The sequence below is a fragment of the Pteronotus mesoamericanus genome, unplaced genomic scaffold (assembly GCF_021234165.1).
Source record: "Pteronotus mesoamericanus isolate MK-2021 breed Mesoamerican mustached bat unplaced genomic scaffold, CSHL_Meso_final contig_100, whole genome shotgun sequence".
Taxonomy (NCBI): Eukaryota; Metazoa; Chordata; class Mammalia; order Chiroptera; family Mormoopidae; genus Pteronotus; species Pteronotus mesoamericanus.
The window spans coordinates 16,159,146-16,176,523 of NW_026554999.1; the positions used below are offsets into that span (position 1 = coordinate 16,159,146).

Genomic DNA, 17,378 nt, shown 5'->3' on the forward strand with positions numbered 1-17,378 from the left:
TCTTAAACTTCTAGGGTTATAGGTATAGTTCTTCTGACTTGATGATTCACCTTAAAAACATCCTTGCAGCTACATTTAATCGAGGGTGGGCCTTACCAGACATAGGCATCATTTCTTTTTTAGTTCTGCAAATCAATGGCAGGTTTAAACACTCATGCAATTTTTAATCACAGCAGAAAAAACCAACTTTTAGGAAATCCACCAGGCTCAATTCTGTAACACCTAAATTCTAAGGATGTTTTGCAAGAGAAAAAATAAGTAAAGATATTGAGTTATTTAAATTACGGAAGATGATGCATAAAGTTGAAGTTCAGGCACAGTCATTAGGGCCCTTTAGTCCCCGGGGGCGAGTCGGCCGCATTTAGTGTTTACGGGCTGCTGCCGCAAGGAGGCAATCCTCACCAGAGGGTTGCTCAGGAACTTCCTGTGTCTCTTTGTTTTACCTGGCCTGAAGCTCTTTCAGGAAGCAGGTTCTTTGCTGAAGTGGACTTGGTCCTTCTTTGGAGCACGTCCTTGGGGGACAGTGAATGGGTGTGTTTTGGTGCCTTGCTCTGAAGATTAGGCTCTGCTGCCTATAGGGACCCCTTCTCTGACAGGCTTCCCGGGCCAGGTCCTGTGTGAGGAGCTCCTTTTAAATGGAAATGTGTCGTGCTTTCCACTGCAGCCTCTGGGGGCTCATCCTTATGATGTTCTCTGCCTGGGCACCAACCAATGTGCCCCTAAACATTTTAATTTTAAATTAAGCACAGAGGGATATGGGGAAACTCTCCCAAAGTGCATGTACAGTACTAGGTTCAGAAAGCAGATTTCTGATAACAATGCAGACAAAACCAAAGTTGTGAAACATTTGGGAGCCTATAATACAGAAAAAACTTTTTTCCTTTACTCTCTTAGGTTCTGTAATAGAGGCCTGCAGATTAAACTGACCATAATCAGAGTCATATTTACTCTGAATTTGTAAGCTTTTTGTAGTCAATGTGACTACAGGAGAAAAGCTTACAAATTCTATTTGATGTTTCTCTATTTTACATGGCATCCTTGGGGGCAGGGCAAACATCATAGGAAAGAAATGAAAGCCCCAAAGAAGCAGTTAGACTTGAGGGATTTATATACCATTTTAACAAAGGGTGATAAACTACGAAGTGACCAGACCAAGGAAAGGGGTTTGGGCTGCGAGGGGCAGTAAAAGCTGTAGGAAAGCGGCTAAGATGTATATGGGGAAAACGAACGGAGATAAGGGTTATTTTAGTAAAGTTTGTGCAAAATCATGTTGATTCCCCATCACCGATGAGAATGTTCTCTTCTTCCTGGAACTGGGAGGCACCTTTCTCATAGGACACGTACGCCCTGCTTTTAGGCAGGAAAGGAGGGCAGAGAGCTCGTCCAGAATCTGCTGTTTCTTAATTGTCTTCAGCTTAAAATAATTAATATGCCAAAGCAGCGCCGCTGGGGGCCTGTTCTTACCGCTGCCCAGCTCTTTGCTCCCCAGAGTCCCCTCCCTGAGGCGTCGGGCCCGGCCCAGCCGTGGGTGGTCGTGTCCGTGTCTGATTCCTCTTCCTGGGCTGTGATTTTACAAGATTAGGCAGCAAGTTACAAAAACAGAAGTAGAAATTTTGATAAGGAAACAAGGTTGTTAGTGTTTTTCCTTTTTCCAAATTTTATTTAAAATTATATTGCATTTATTTACTTTTAAAAATGATAATGTTGGTAGAAACCAAACAACTCTGTCAACTCTGTTTTTAAAAGAAGTCCCAACAGAAGCCCCTAGAAACCCTTCAGTCATCACACACAGGCACGTCCAGAACTGAACGCTGCTGATAAAAGAAGAGAAAGGAACGAGGGAGAGCCGAAGTTCGTATTTATTTATTCAGCTGATATTCAGAGAATAGCCTCATAGATGAGGTGCTGACTGAGAATGAATCAAAAGGGATGTAACAGTCTCTGCCCACACTGAGCCTACATCTTTAATGAAAAAAAAGAGAAAATAGACATGACACAAATAACCATAGTACAAAAGCCAACTGCAGAATACAGATGTCATGAGAATTCTGAGGATGAGATGAATTGGGCATCAAGAAAGTTTTCACAGAGGAGATGGCATTCGAGCTGAATCCAAACAGCTTTGGGGCATCCTGGGGAAGGGCAGAAGGAACATCAGGGAGGAGGCATGGGAGCATTTCATGTGACCAGGGAATAGTGAACCTTGGCTCTGTCCAGGGTAGCCAGTGGTTTTCGCGTATTATATCAAACCGTTCAGCCCTGATGATTTTTTTTGTTCATGAGATGGCAGTGTGGAAACTTCTATCAAGAGAGCTAGCGTGTTCTGGTGTATAATAGGGAATTAGTCTGAAAGAATGGGTTGACTGGGCCGTATTTTAGGAAACCTTTAATGCCATTGTCGAAGTCCCTTAGTGAATGTCAGTGGAAATGGAGTAGCACCAGAGAGACTTCAGCGTTGCTATCCCAGGCCTGAAAGCCCAGCGACTACAAGAGCTGGAGATGCTGAGGGAGAAACTGCTGCCACAGTGCAGGGGAAGAACGTCAGCCGTGCCGGGAACACGGGCAAAGGGACCAGATGGACAAATGTGCTTACACTAGAATCTGCAGGACCTGCTAGCTGGCGGAATGTGAGAAACCAGAAGGCAGAAGGGCTGTCGGTGCGGAATTCAGATACATTTGAATGTTACCGAACAAAAGGACCCGTGGGTTGGGGGGAGGATTCCCAGATGCTATTACCGAAAAAATGACACCGTCCTTCCCCGGGACCCCTCGGTTGTGGGTCCTTTGCCCGCCGCCCATGGAATTATGGCTCTGAATGGCAGTTTGGTGAAAAGGAAAGGAACTATTTATTCAAAAGTTATACAGGTTTGATTAATGGCTAAATGTCACCCTTAAACCTCAAAATCCCGTTGAAACAACCACCAGCACACACACCGTCCTGCCTTTCCCCCTTTGCCCAGTCAGGCCAGTCAGGCCAGTCGGGGGTACCGTCCTTCAGAAGAAAAAGAACAGAAGTCCGGGGCTCGGCGAGGCAGGCCTCTCGCAGGTCTCAGCACCATCTACTGCGTCGCCGCGATCTCCAGCTCTTAATCCATAACCAGGTGGCACCTTCTCCTGGCCCAACAGCAAGAGTCCTTTCTCCCTTCTTTCTTCCCGCACGGTTTTCACACTGTTCCCCAGAGTCTGCGTCCCTTTTTCTCTCCTGCAGGCCTGTCTCTCTTCCTTCTCAGTTACATTCTGTATTAAGTCTTTTAAACTTTCCTGATTAGCTTTGGTGATATGCAAAATAATCCTCTTTGCAAACTGAGGAACGAAGCTATCCTGTTATTGACATGCAAACTGACTTCTCAATGGCCCTGCTCAAGGCTCCCATCCCCTGGGGTGAGGAATATATTTTTCTTGGACACCCCAATCTCTGGATCCCATTACAAAGACACTTTGGTTCGGGGGGGGGGGGGCCTGGCTGTGCCCCGTTACATGAACACACACTGGGAAATCCAGAGGAACAAGGGGAATGGCGGTGAGGGTGGCGTCCCGTCGTTTTACCCATTGGACCTGAGGTGTCTGCGGAGCGCCCTCATGAAGATGTCCTGAAAATAAGGCAGCATTCCAAAGTGTTTTGAGACAGACGGGAAGTGCTCATGGAACTGTGGGGTGTGACTCAGGGAAGTGTCTGCTGTGTCCCCAGTAAGGACAGTGGGAGGTATCGCTACCAGTCATGGGGCTCTAAGTGAAGGCTTAATCCTGTGAGCCTCGGTTTCTCTATCTTAGAGCACATATGTAGGTCTTGATCCTTTAAAGCCCTTCATAGCATTATTGAGTACCTGCTGTATGCACTCGTTGAATACCTGCTCTCTACATGCCATTGATTCCCTGTAATCCTGGCAGGAACGTGTTCCCAAGCCAGCAGTGAGGGTCAGGTAAACTTGCCACAAGGGAGAGGATCTGGGTCACCTGCCCCAGGCCACACAGCTGGTGGGGATGTTAACACTAATATGCTCATTCCCAGGCCAGGCTCTCCCTTTATACCAGGTTGCCTCACGATCTACTGTCACAGCTGTGGACTTCAGGGACTGGAACCCTGTGCTTTAATATTAGGCAGCAACAGCGAGTGACAGACACCAGTTTCCCTGCTTCCCAGACCAGCCCAGACTCACTACCAGCAAGCAGACGTGTGCCCGCATTTTCACGTTCTCATTCTTCTGATGGATTTATTTTTGAAAGCAAGAGCCAAGACAGATGGCCTGGCAAATGTAAGCACATTAATCTCAACAATGAGACAGGATATCGGGAACGCAGGCAGTCCCAGAAAATCTAAGGCTGAGGTATATGCCAGACTGATGTCTCATGATGGACTGGGCTATGCATAGAGGTGGTCAGAGATTTCTAGGGGAAAGAGTTGGTGGGGAAACAAGGTGTTCAGTCCTCCTTTGCACCATTTGAAAGTGGCTTCAGAACCTGGTGAGGGGGAGACCTCCCCTCTAACATGCCCGTCTTCTGTCTCGCAGTGCTCGGCAGAGTGCGGGGCAGGAGTGCGGACGCGCTCAGTGGTCTGCATGACCCACCACGTCAGCAGCCTGCCGCTGGAGGGCTGTGGGAACAACCGGCCAGCAGAGGCCACCCCGTGTGACAATGGGCCCTGCGCAGGCAAGGTGGAGTGGTTTGCAGGGAGCTGGAGTCAGGTGAGTGGCCGGACTAGGGGTATCTGCCTGTCCCTGGTAAGAGGCAGCATAGCAGAGGGGTGAGGAACCAGGGCCTGGTGTGTCCTGGGTTTGAATCCCAGCAGTGTTACCCATCAGCCTGAAGAAGTTTCTTATGCTCTGGGAGCCTCATTCAGACAACAGTATTTACTGAGCACCTACTATGTTCTCTTCTAAGCTCTTGGGATACGTCAATGAGCAAAACAAATATCCCTGCCCTCAGGGAAACTCATGGTCTGGTATGGTTTCTTTGTAAAATGCTGGTAGCAACAGCACCTTAGTGGTTATTTTTAGAAGAAATGAAGTAATACATATTAAGTATATAGCACAGTGCCTGACATACCATAAATATGTAATAAATCGTAGCTACTGCTGTTACTATTAATAAAGCCAGTTTGTCCGTTTTTGAGTGTCAGAAGCAGAAATAGATATGACCCAGCAATCCTACTTCTGGGTATATATCCTAAAGAAATGAAATCATTATCTCAAAGATATTTCTGCACCCCTGTGTTCAAAGCATTAGTCACACTTAGCCAAGGTATGGAAACAACCTAAATGTCCATTGACAGATGAAAGGATAAGAAAATATGTATAGGAATATTATTCAACCTTTAGAAAAGGGAAATCCTGCCTTTTACAACAACTTGGATAAAGCTCATGGGGGGAGGGGTGATATTATGCTAAGTTAAATAAGCCAGAGAAATAAGCATGGATTGAATTATTTGTGCAATCTAAGTAAGTCAGACTCATAGAGAGGAGAACGATAATTTCTGGGGGCTGGGAGAGGTTAATAAAACTTTCAGTTGTAAGATGAATAAGGTCTGAAGATCTAATGTATAACATGGTGACTATAGTTCATAACACTGTATTGTATAATTAAAATTTGCTATGAGAGTAGAACCTAAGTGTTCACACCAAAAAAACAGTAAGTATGTGTTAACTCAATGGTGGGAATCCTTTTCCTATGTATTCCCAAAATGCATAGGAATCCATTTGGAAGGAGGACCCCCACAAAACTGGAATTATCTTTTGGAGGGCAGGCCTCCTGTAGTACAGGCTTCCCACAATGGGTGAGTGCTCTAGGAACCCATCTGTGTCAGTGCACCAGCTGGCGTTGTTGTGAGAGGCTGCCTTTGGCTTCAGTGAATTTTTTTTTGAAGGCTCTTTCAACGCATTTGCCCATTTCATGATGGGTGATTTATGAGCACACCTGCCCACACTGCGCTGAGTGTTCAGCAGTTTCTGACCCAGAAGGGCATGACACCAGTGCTCCACCCTCCCTATCATCCGATCTTGCCCAAACCAACTTGTTTTTGTTTCCCCATGAAAAAAAGTCCTCAAAGGGAAATGTTTTGCAGATGTAGAAGAGGTAAAACAAAAAAGAGCAGAAGCCCTAAAAGGCATCAAAATCCAGGAGTTGAAAAACTGTTTTGAGCAGGGGAAAAAACGTCTCGATAGGTGTATTGCATCAAATGGAGAGTCCTTTGAAGGGGACTGAAGTTTAAACCTGTAAGAATAAATGCACAATTTTTATAAATAAATTCTGGGTTTTTTGGATACATTTGCATACATATACCAAATCATCAATATAAATATATTACAATTGCATTTGTCAATTATACCTCAATAAAGCTGGGGGAAATAAAGAAGTAAAAATAGAAAAAATGAGGTCATTCATTATAGAGATACTGAATACTTTATATCTTTATCTTCAGTATAGAGATAACACTGAATACTTTAATAAAGCAACTTAATTGATCAATTAATCAAACATATATTTCAAAATCAAACAGGAACCCACTAAGAAAACATGGAAAATATGTAGAGGAGTATTATTCAACCTTTTTGTTGTTGTTGTTGTTGTTGTTATGATTACCATCCATATTTTGAGTTCTTAGACCCCTTAGCATCAGGCTCCCAGGGCTGGCTGCTCCTCCAAGGCCTTTTTGGCTGTTGATCATGATTTACCCGTTATCAGGACCTCCCGCTCCATATAGAATTTTGTTTCTTTTAAGTAGCTTTAAACACAGACTCTGATAAAATGGACTGCCTTGTCCTTGTAAATTGATACAACCCCTCTGGCAATGAAAGTCAAGAACCATAAAAATGTTCATTTGCCTTAACCCAGTCACCCCACTCCTGCAGATTCACTTTAAGGAAATAATTAACAGAAGAAAAAAAAAAGCTTTTCAACAGAGATCTTCATGACAGCAAGGTAGTAGAGGATGTTATGGTATATCATAACTCGTTAAAATATCACATAACAACAACAATAATTAAGAAGATGTGGAAAGTTCATTGATATAGTTGCAAGTGAAAAACGTGATCATCTATGAACCCTATGATCTCAACCACTTCAAGTTATAGAAAACAACATGAGGAAGTGTTTTTACACAATTTTCCTTTTAATGTCTTATACAAACTGTAAAATATAGGAAAGAAAGAAACTCAAGTATGTCCAATGCTACCCTGGTAGATAGGAGTTATACACACTTAATAACTGATCCCAGCTCTACTTCTCCTTAGTTCTCTGACTTGGAGCAACTAATTTAACCTCTCTGAGCCTGTTTCCTCATCCAAATGTGAGGATAATAATACCAACTTCTTAAGGCTGTTATTGGGTTTTCATGAGATACTATACACACGAAGGTTAGCCATTGCTTGGGACATGGGAGGTACTTAATAAATATCAATTCCCTTTTTTTTCATTATTATTATTTTGGCTGCCAGCTGTTTCTATCTCTTCATTGGTTATGAAATACCTAGGACCTAAACCCCGAAGATAATTCAGAAGGGGAATGTGCTTTAGGATGCCAAATATCCCTGGAAACTGAGGCCATAGGAAGAGTTCTACGTGAAATTATATCATGCACAGTGAAGACAGGGGTACAATTCAACTCCTACCAGTCTCAGAAGAGGAAAGGAGAGGCTTCAGGATCTTTCTGGCCTGAACCTAAGCTCAGAGAACAGAGTGGTGTGAATCCATGTGAAAGCAGCCTTTATTTCTGCTAAGATTAGAAATGTGGAATTTATTGCCCTGTTATCCAAAAGGATCACAATGTGATTGAATGTGGACAGAGTTTTGACCCTGGATTTATAAAAATGTTGGAGCCTACTGGCACCTCCCCACCTGGAAATTTGACATCATCCCCAAAGAAAATGAAATAGATAATGCTTATGTATTGAAAGGTAAGTCTCAAACATTGATTTCAGAATATAAAAATAAGTATGTCCTTTCTGCCACATGGTTTGAATGAAAGTTGACATCTTGAACACACACACACACACACACACACACACACACACACACACACCCCCGCCTGGTCTCAGCGACTAGTTCAGAATGGACATGTGATCTAAGCCAAGTCAAACAGGGTCCTTCCATGGGACTTCCATGAACTTAAAAAAAGAGACTCCCTGGGAAGTAGTGAACCCAGTTGCCAGCAGTGGCCGTGTGGAAGCCTGTGGCGAAAGCTGGCCCAGGAGAACGAGACCTGTGGAACTTAAGGGATCTTCTGCACTCCGGACACAAGGTATTAATGGCTCAACTCTTATTCATAAGGTATTCCACCAAATCTAACATTCATGCCCAGATGTTTCCTTTCTTCTCTGTCAATTCTGGGTTTAATTCACCTTTAGATTGTCTTAGCTTTTGAGGGGTCTTTCACAGTCTCTGGTCTGTGTGTGTGTCTGGATCATATTTATTCTCACTGGCACCTGAGCAGAAACCTCCACTCTCACCTGGCCTTTGAACAGTGATCCACCAAAGTACAGCTGCAGGGATTCTAAAGGTGTAGAAACACGCAGAATTGCTCTCACTTCTCCGTGGAAGCATTTCTCCCTATTAAATATCATTTTTTGTCTTCTATGCTTTTCTCCAGGAAGTGCATTTTATCTGATATTTGTATTACTCTATCTTATTGTTGTTCTCATTGTTGATTTTCACCTGATAGACTTTGTCAACTTCTTATGTACTTTTTAAGACATGTTTTGTTTTGTTTTTTTACGTGCAGGACTATGTTTGTCTTTATTTTTTCCTAATCTGCAAATCTCTACTTTTTAAGAGTTAAATTTTAACTATTCACATTTATTGTAATCATTTACATGTTTGGACTTTTTCCTGCCATCTTATTTTGTGTTTTCTATTTCATTTCTATTGTCACGCTTTCTTGGCATTTTTCCCTCTTTCCTTTCCACACATTTATATTGGTCAGGCTTCCTTAATTCCATTTTTTTTCTCTAACATTAATCCTATTTTTATTCATCTAGTGATAGCAGAAGAAAAAAGAGATTTAGCACAGAGTTTTAAACTTTTATGTTTCTATCAGTGTCAAGTTATCAGCAACCACATTCTCTCAATCTATAATACCTCCAAAAAGATGTTGACATCATCTGGATTTAGCTCCATATTAATGTTAATTAACTTATAGAAAATACTGATCTAGATTTTAAAATAGCTTCCTCCCCTTCAAAGTTCATTTTTATTGAAATGTTATTCACATATCGTAAAATTCACCCTCTTACGGTGTACAATTCAGCGGTTTTTTGTATAGCCACAAAACTGTACAACCATCACCACTATCTAATTCCAGAACCTTTTCATCATCCCAAAAAGAAACCCATATCCATTATTAACAATAGCTTTTACTGGTGTCTTTGCCAACTTCTAGTTCTGTATCCTGTGTCTTCTTCCTAGTTCTTTTTAATTTTGTTGGAGACCGTAACCCCGTAAGTCTTCTAACAGGATTCATAAGCCATACGTTTTCTGAGCCCTTGAATATCTGAAAATGCCTTCGCTTTGCCCTTTGACTTGAATGCTCCCCGGAGGGGCAGGTGCCTTGGCCCAGTCAGGCTTCTGGTCAGTACCTTAGCTGACCGCTCTCTCATGGTCCCAAGGCCTCCCTCGCTCCCTGCTCACAGCTGCATGGCCACTGCCATTCCCTCCCAAAGCACTTCAGCTGCTTCCTCTTGGTTTGGAGTCCTCCTCTGTGTGCACTTAGGACTGTGATCTTCCCCTTCAATCGTCTTGTCTATCTTCCACCCGTCTAAGATTCCCCATAATCTCTGGTCCAGGAAGGAGGAGAGCCCATTCCTGTTTCAAATGCTGTCTCATACGCACACAATACCGTTCCCTTGCTTTGTCCCCACACACATCCATTCATTTGTTCCCACCCACACATATTCTGCCTTCTCTGGGCATTTAGGGTAGGAAAAGGCTGAGATATGTGCTCCTTCTCCCTTAATCACTTAATGTCTTTAAGGAATTCACAAATACAGTGTAAAACAACTTCAGCTTTGGGTTTAGGTTTACAGTCTGCTATTCTGCCAAGCACTTAGTACAGACCTCGCCCCTCAGCAGTCACGGGACTTTCAGATCCAGTTTCAAAACCCCTCCAGTTTGTAGGTGAGGCAAGGAGACTCGGGAAAGTGCTGTGTCTTGGCCAAAGACTCAGACCTGTTTAGTGACAATGTCTAGACTAGTTTCCACATCCCCTCCTGACTTCAGTCCGGTGTCCCGCCTCTGCTGTCCCGGGAGCTCTCACACGTACCCTCACGCCCCCTTTGCGGGGAAGCCCATTGCTCCTCTCCTGCCTCCGACTTTCATTGTCTGCAGCACTCGAAAGAAAAGGAAAGAACGTGAATATACTGAATATATGCCAAATCAATAATCAACTAACATGTCTTGAGGAGCATTGTTACACACAGATGAGAAAAATCACATGCAGGGAAATGCCAGGTCCGACACATCATTAACACACACTAAAACCACGTAGACAGAATACAGTTCACCTGTGAGGCTGGGATTGGACTTAACCTCCCACACAAGTAAATTAACTAACTAACTCTTTAACTAACATGGAAGAAAAAGGAAAAACAAGCTAAAGAGGTTCTCTGGATGCATGTGAAGGTGTCAGAAAAGAAGGCACAAAGCAGAAACCGCCAATGATGATGGTCATTATGCCTGGTGTGGCCAGTTTATAGTCTGTTGGCTTGGGTTTGTCTTTTTTTTTCCTGCAGAGATGTGGGTTTCCCCCCTGTTTTTATTTGACCTCGTGCCTGCCTACAGAAGCAAGGCTATGTTAAGAGTTTCAGCTATGGACATTGTTTAAAGCTTTTCATAGAGGGAGTGGATTCTTTAAAGTCTCTAAAGCTCTAAATGTTAAAGTCACAGCTCTTAACATTTTTAATCAAGAAATATTGAGTAAACTAAACATGAACAAAAATCATTTTACAAAGTAACCAACTTATGGGTAGTTATTGCCCCATATCTCCATAAACTAACAGAATGCACCAATGTTTGTAATTGTCTGACCGGCCTCTGTGCTCAGAGCCCAGCAAGCTTCAGCGCCAAGGTAGGAAGCAGAGGCTCGAATTCCGTGGTGACAGGTTTCCTGCTGGCCACCCTGCTGGGAGGGGAGGGTTGACGGTATTGTCACAAGTCTAGAATTTTCTATTCAGCTCAACCTAGTCCTTCATGCACAGGTGTGGAGGCTCTAGGAGACAGACTCTTCATTCCCCGTGTCTACCCACTGGGGGACCAGCAGAAAACCCAGGGAGTTAGTTCACTGCTTCACAGTCAGAGTGGGGCTCCTGTAGGGATCCTCAGGGGGACCGTTTCACTCTCAGCACAGAGGGCACCGGGATCTCTGTGACCAGGAGCCTGAAGCTGTGGCGACCCAGGGCGCCCACTCTCCATCCCGGACACACACTGTTAGGAACACTGGAGGGCGCAGGCAGCGTCTCCCGCACTGAATGGATGACAGAGAGCATGCGCAAACATACCTTGATAGACAGTAGCTCCCATCTCCTTCCCATGATCTGACACCATCTTTCCCTGCTTCTTTCTTCAGTGTTCCATAGAGTGTGGGAGCGGGACCCAACAGAGGGAGGTGATTTGTGTTAGGAAGAATGCAGACACCTTTGAAGTGCTGGACCCCTATGAATGCTCTTTCCTGGAGAGACCCCCCAGCCAGCAATCCTGCCACCTCAAGCCTTGCGGGGCCAAATGGTTTAGCACCGAGTGGAGCATGGTAAGTCAGGGGGCCCTCAATAGAGATCACACTCTACACCATTCTCCTGCTTTCCTCCCCTGCACGCACCTGGGCCACCTCCTAGGTGCCAGGCACTGGGCTCAGCCTGCAAGTACGTTCCCTTCAGTGATCCATCTAGTTGGTCGCTGTCAGGGCGCCCCAGATGCCGCCTACCCGGTGGACGGAGCCTGAGGCTGGCACAATCTTGATCTCTAAACTGCAGAGCCGCTGTAAAGCAGTGACTCTCAAGTTTCAGCATGCATAAGAATCAGCTGGGATCTTGTTAGAAAAGATCAATGCTGGGTCCACCAAGGAGTCTGTGTTTTGAACAAGCTCCTTAGGAGAGTTGGATGCAGGTGTCCTGGGAGCACACTTTGGGACTGGTCCTGTTTTTCTCTTTGAATTGGCTGCCAGGAAACTCAGAGCTAAGAGATGGTCCATCTCAAAAAGAGAGAGCTTATCAGACCTTACAAAATGGGTTTTTCCTACTTTTGTCTTCATTTTACCCCAGTTTTCCCACTTTTTTTTAATACCTTGTAGCCCTCAAAGCATTTCCGAAGCCACCTCAGATTCTTTTTGCAAGGAGTAGGGTAATGTGTTAAGTGATGAGAGACAGAGAGAGTTTGAGACAGAGAGACAGTAAATATAGAAATACCAGGTTATTAGGAATGAAGTGGGAAAGGATGGAAATAGCAGTAGGCCGTCCCCTCACCCCCCACTTTTTAAGGAGAAGAGTTTATTGTGAAGAAACCTCCTGACACAGAAAACGCCCTCAGGGCGTCAGTGCTGTGACCATTTAACGCACCCCAGACCCAGGCCCTGGGTTTGCTTTGCATCGCTGAAGATCTGTGGGCCAGCCCAGAGTGAAGGCTGGAGCCTTTCTCAAAATCATTCAAAGGCGATCAAAAGGATTTTGCTTATAAAATATATGAATAAATGCTGAAAATTCTGTTTTCAAAGAGTATATGTCAGCTCCAGTGAGAACAGCCACTTGGGCACATGGTAAACTGCACCTCAGAGGCAAAGGGAGCAAAGGAGGTCAAGCTTCAGAGGTGTTTTGTCAACTGCTGGGAAACGGAATTCAATTATTTTGATGTTGGTTGGCCCAGGCCCGTGAGAACACACGAACAGATAGCTGTTTTTTTCCCTGTCATTTGGTTTGGAGAGCCTAGAAAGGGCCAGATCCCCCAGGTCACGTCACAGGAGACAAACTAGGAAAATGCCTGGCCAGAAGCCACCCCGATGTCCCTCCGCAGTTCAAGGCGGTACCTCTGCACAGCAGAGTACTACTCAGCAACAAAAACAAATGAACTCTTGGTACCTAAACCCCATGGCTGAACTTCACATGCATTTTGCTAAATGAAGGAAAGACCCCAAAAACTGAAAATTGTATGATTTCATTCATATAATGTTCTGTAAAAGGCAGCACTATAGGGACAGATGGAGCTCAGTGACTGCAGGGGACAGGGTGGGCGGAACCTCACTGCAGAACGACAGCACAACGGGATTTGTTGGGTGTGATGAAACTTGGACATAAATGACAATAACAAAGACAGCGAGAGAACCTGGATGTCTCTGCATATGCCCTGTCTTATAAATTTGGGTTTAAAAATGAGTTAAGAACTAAGTAAACATTTTTTATCATTATAAAATAAAATTAATTTTTTTAAATCACAAATAATGGAAAAATGAAATAAAACAAATTAACCTAAGTATATATTCAGTTGGCGTCCTCAGTCCTATTGCACACAGTAATTTGACTATCCATCCCGAAGAATAAAAGGCCTGCAGAAAAATGTTTACATTGTTGGCAGTAACTACATTTTGGGTGATAGTGTTGCACTGTAGTCTGAGATGGTTGGGAGTGTAATGAGTGATAAAGTAAACAAGTAATATACTTTACAGTACTATGATAATACACATGTATGATAATACAGTAGTATAACTCTATTATACCCAGTTTCCTTGAGAGATAGGGCTCTGAACTTGGGAGAGAAAAGATATAGATAAAAAAGACAGATAAAGTTTAGGTGAAAATCCTGTTGTCCTGAATGCGAATTAGAAATATCAGTGTGGACTCATAAATTAATGTATCTCACTTTCCTAGTTTTATCCACTGAAAGAGCCTGGAAACGATGGCCAGCCCAGTAGCAAAGGGCACAACTATCAGCCAGAATGTAGCTCCAATGTAACATTCTCCACTAAAGGAGCTGGGAATTCTTAGATAAATGGCCAGTTCCAGGTCTGGGACCATATACATATAAATTAGATATCTTTTTATAACAGCAACAAAGAAGTTCTCAAAGACAACTGAGTTTAGGACCAGGGGACTTCAGAACCAACTTTTACAGGCTCCTGCCAGCCACCAACAGGTGTCAGTGGAAACAGCAACCGCCATAGATAAATGAAACACATCGCATCATATGTTAAATCCATCCTTTTAGGACAATAAGAGACTGATAGGTCACTATTAAAGGATATAATGGGAACCAACTCATTATTCTGAAAACTGATAAATAAAAGAAAAGAATCGGCATTTACTAACAAACTGTACCACTAGATAAGTGAAGACTAAGTGGATAGGGCATGATAAGGGGGGATTCTTTAGAAAAGATTCCAGCTAATAAAAGGAGATTTGGTAGAATATTGTTCTTATTTTTCAACCCCTAATGAACTAAAATATCTGGCTGTGCTCACCAGTGTCAGCTGACATCCCCAAAGAGAGACAGTCATACCCATCCTATGGAGTTGTCTCACCGCAAAAAATCAAATCTGCACCTGTCAAGGCCTCTTCTAGCTCCAACTCCCAATTTTCAGGAAATACTGAAGGCAGAGGACCGTGTTCAGCTGTACTGTAGGGATGCTGTCAGCAAAATCCTGGCTGTGGGAAGCTCTGCCGGACAAACAACTCGGTGCAGGGGGAGGAAGCAGAGAAGAGGGGCCATAGAGACTAAGAGTCATGTGTGCGGACCTGATGTGGATCCTAACTTTTTAAAAACTATATTAAAAAATCTATGAGATTCACAAGACAAGTGAAAATAGGAACACTAAATATCCATAGGGGCAGACATGTGGAAAGAGTTTTTCCTTTTATTATTAATTATTGCATTATTTTCTGTGCAAACAACTGTAAATTTACTTTTACCCACCCTGTATTTAAAAACAATAAGGAACTATGCATTGTTAATTTCTAGGTGTAATAATGGTATTGTGGTAATTTTTATAGAATCCTTGTGTTTTAGAGCTACAAACTGAAATACTACAGAAGATATGATATGTCTAGATCTGCTTCAAAATAGTCCAAGGGGTGCCTTCGCCAGTGTGACTCAGTTGGCTGGAGCATCATCCTGTAAACCAGAAGGTCATGGGTTTAATTCCCAGTCAGAGAACATGCCTAGGTTGAGGGTCTGATCGTCTCTGATCGGGGTGTGTACAAGAGGCAACCAATTGCTGTTTCTCTCTCACATCAAAGTTTCTCATCCTCTCCCACCACCCCCATACTTCTCCCTCTAAAATCAATAAGCCTGTCCTTGGGTGAGGATAAAAAAATAATAAGAACAATAATCCGAGAGGTGGACTTGGGTCAGATATACATGGGGACATGACTTGCCGCAAGTTGAACCTGGTTGATAGCTGCTTAAGAGTTTGTTTGAATGTCCTGTCTCCTTTCGGAGAAGTTCGAAATCATCCAGTATCTGCCCTCTGCAGTAGGCCGAGCTAACAAGCTGCCAGGAAATCTAACTTCCCCCCTCCGTCCCCATGCAGTGCTCCAAGAGCTGCCAGGGTGGCTTCCGGGTCCGCGAAGTACGCTGTCTGTCAGATGGCATGACCCTCAGTAATCTCTGTGATCCTCAGCTGAAACCAGAAGAGAAAGAATCATGTAACCCTCAGGACTGTGTCCCTGAAGTCGGTAAGTAGGGATCCCTACCTTGGAGTAAAGATTCCTCTTCGTTAAGCTCAGTCAAGTTCTCTGGTGTGAAAATGCTGCACCCAGCTAGGTCTCCCTGTGACCTTGTGCATAGTCATGGAGGTTGGGGTCAAAGTACTTTTGGGATGACAAGTTTGTAGCATGGATGGCAATCCAAGCCACCCACAAAAGATAAACTTAAATGTGAATTGATGACAATGGTAATGCATTCTGAGGCTTGGTTCCATCACCCTCAAGGTCAGAGTGGTGAGATTTCAGCATCATGTCTCAAGAAAAAAAGAGAACTGCAAGCTCTGTGCGGCAGTCAGTCACAGGCAGCAGGACCAGGATGAAGAGTCCTCCCAGCGCTCTCTCTTCCCCTTAGTTACTGCCCCTGTGCTCACAGCATCTTGTTCTCTCTGCTCCAGATGAAAGCTGCAAGGACAGGTACTACAACTGCAACGTGGTGGTGCAGGCCCGCCTCTGCGTCTACAACTACTACAAGACCGCCTGCTGTGCCTCCTGCACTCGTGTGGCCAACAGGCACCCGGGCTTCCTTGGGAGCAGATAACGTCCCACACCCACCCGCAGGGCATGCAGCAAGTCTGTGAGCAGTGTGACCGGCTGGCTGCTGCTGCCCAACCCGGGGCGCCCTGGGCCAGGGCGCTACCAGCCAACGGGTCACCAGCCCCACCTTCGTAAAGTGTGCACATGGTGCCCAGGAGCAGAGCCTCGGCTTTGAGTGTCGCCATAAACTGACCATCCCTCCTTGGGAAACCTGGCACCCACTAACGGTGCTCTCTGAAACCCAAGCAATGGGGCGTGCGGGTAGCTCTCAGCCAACTCCCTCCTGGCACTTTCTAAGTCAATGTCTGCCCGGACTGGGCGCTGCCTCCTCCCTGGTGCTACTGGCCTTTCCAGTGTCAGCGGCCCCTGGAGAGCCAGAGAGGGCAGCGCTCTATCCCGGGGCCCGACACAGCCTCCCTGAGACGCCTGCATCCCTGTGTTACCTCGGCCCGGCTGCACCTGCCCCCACTCTCAAAGATGTTAGGTGGTTTTCCTGCCTCATGACACAGATATCTCAAGTCACTGTAGTGCTTTATTGTTTCTGAGGTAACATCACAGATACTAACTCATTAGTGACTCACCTCGCCACGAAGGGAGGCAGGGAATGATTCATTGCCCCCATTTTACTGACAAGGAAACTGAGACTCTGACCTGCCAGGTATGTTCACTGTTCAGTGGCAGAGCTGAGTCCTGTCCCCAATCATCTGACCACAAAACCCTCTTCCCCAAGGGCAGGCCAGAAGTCTCAGTCTGCAGGACACAGCTTCATTCCAGACCAAGAGGCTCGCCTGTCTCCCAATCAGCAAAGCAAGCCCAGGCCTTTGAATTTTTCCCGCTAGCCAAAGGTCAAAGTTTCATCCCCACAGCAGTTGTTTCGGGAGTCTGCTTCCAGATATCCCTTCCCCCACAAAGTCACAGAGCCTAGTCATAAGACTTCCTGCAGGTTTTCTGTCTTAAAGGATCTGTCCCATGACACCATACAGCCATTAGGTATCAAGGTGATGGTTTGAAATTCTGATTTCATTCCCCACTGGGATGTTTTCCCCTGGAACCGCAAGTCAGGCTCCCTTTGGCTGCGAAGTGGACTTCCAGAGCTGTGCGCTACTGCCCCTTCCCCAGCCGGCCCCCTGGGCTGTTTCCCATGCATGAGCCAGCGGAAAGTCCACCCAACCC

General features: G+C 44.8%; 1 protein-coding gene across 2 annotated transcripts in view; it reads left to right on the forward strand.

Moving 5' to 3' along the window:
* Nucleotides 1-16,209, forward strand: part of THSD4 (thrombospondin type 1 domain containing 4) — a 546,728-nt gene extending 530,519 nt beyond the window's left edge. For both annotated transcript variants that reach the window (XM_054595598.1, XM_054595687.1), the window contains 4 exons: nt 4,509-4,682; nt 11,552-11,731; nt 15,497-15,641; nt 16,067-16,209. In XM_054595598.1, the coding sequence (XP_054451573.1) occupies nt 4,509-4,682; nt 11,552-11,731; nt 15,497-15,641; nt 16,067-16,209 (642 nt within the window). The remainder of the gene's footprint in view (nt 1-4,508; nt 4,683-11,551; nt 11,732-15,496; nt 15,642-16,066) is intronic.
* The last annotated feature ends 1,169 nt before the right edge of the window (nt 16,210-17,378 follow it).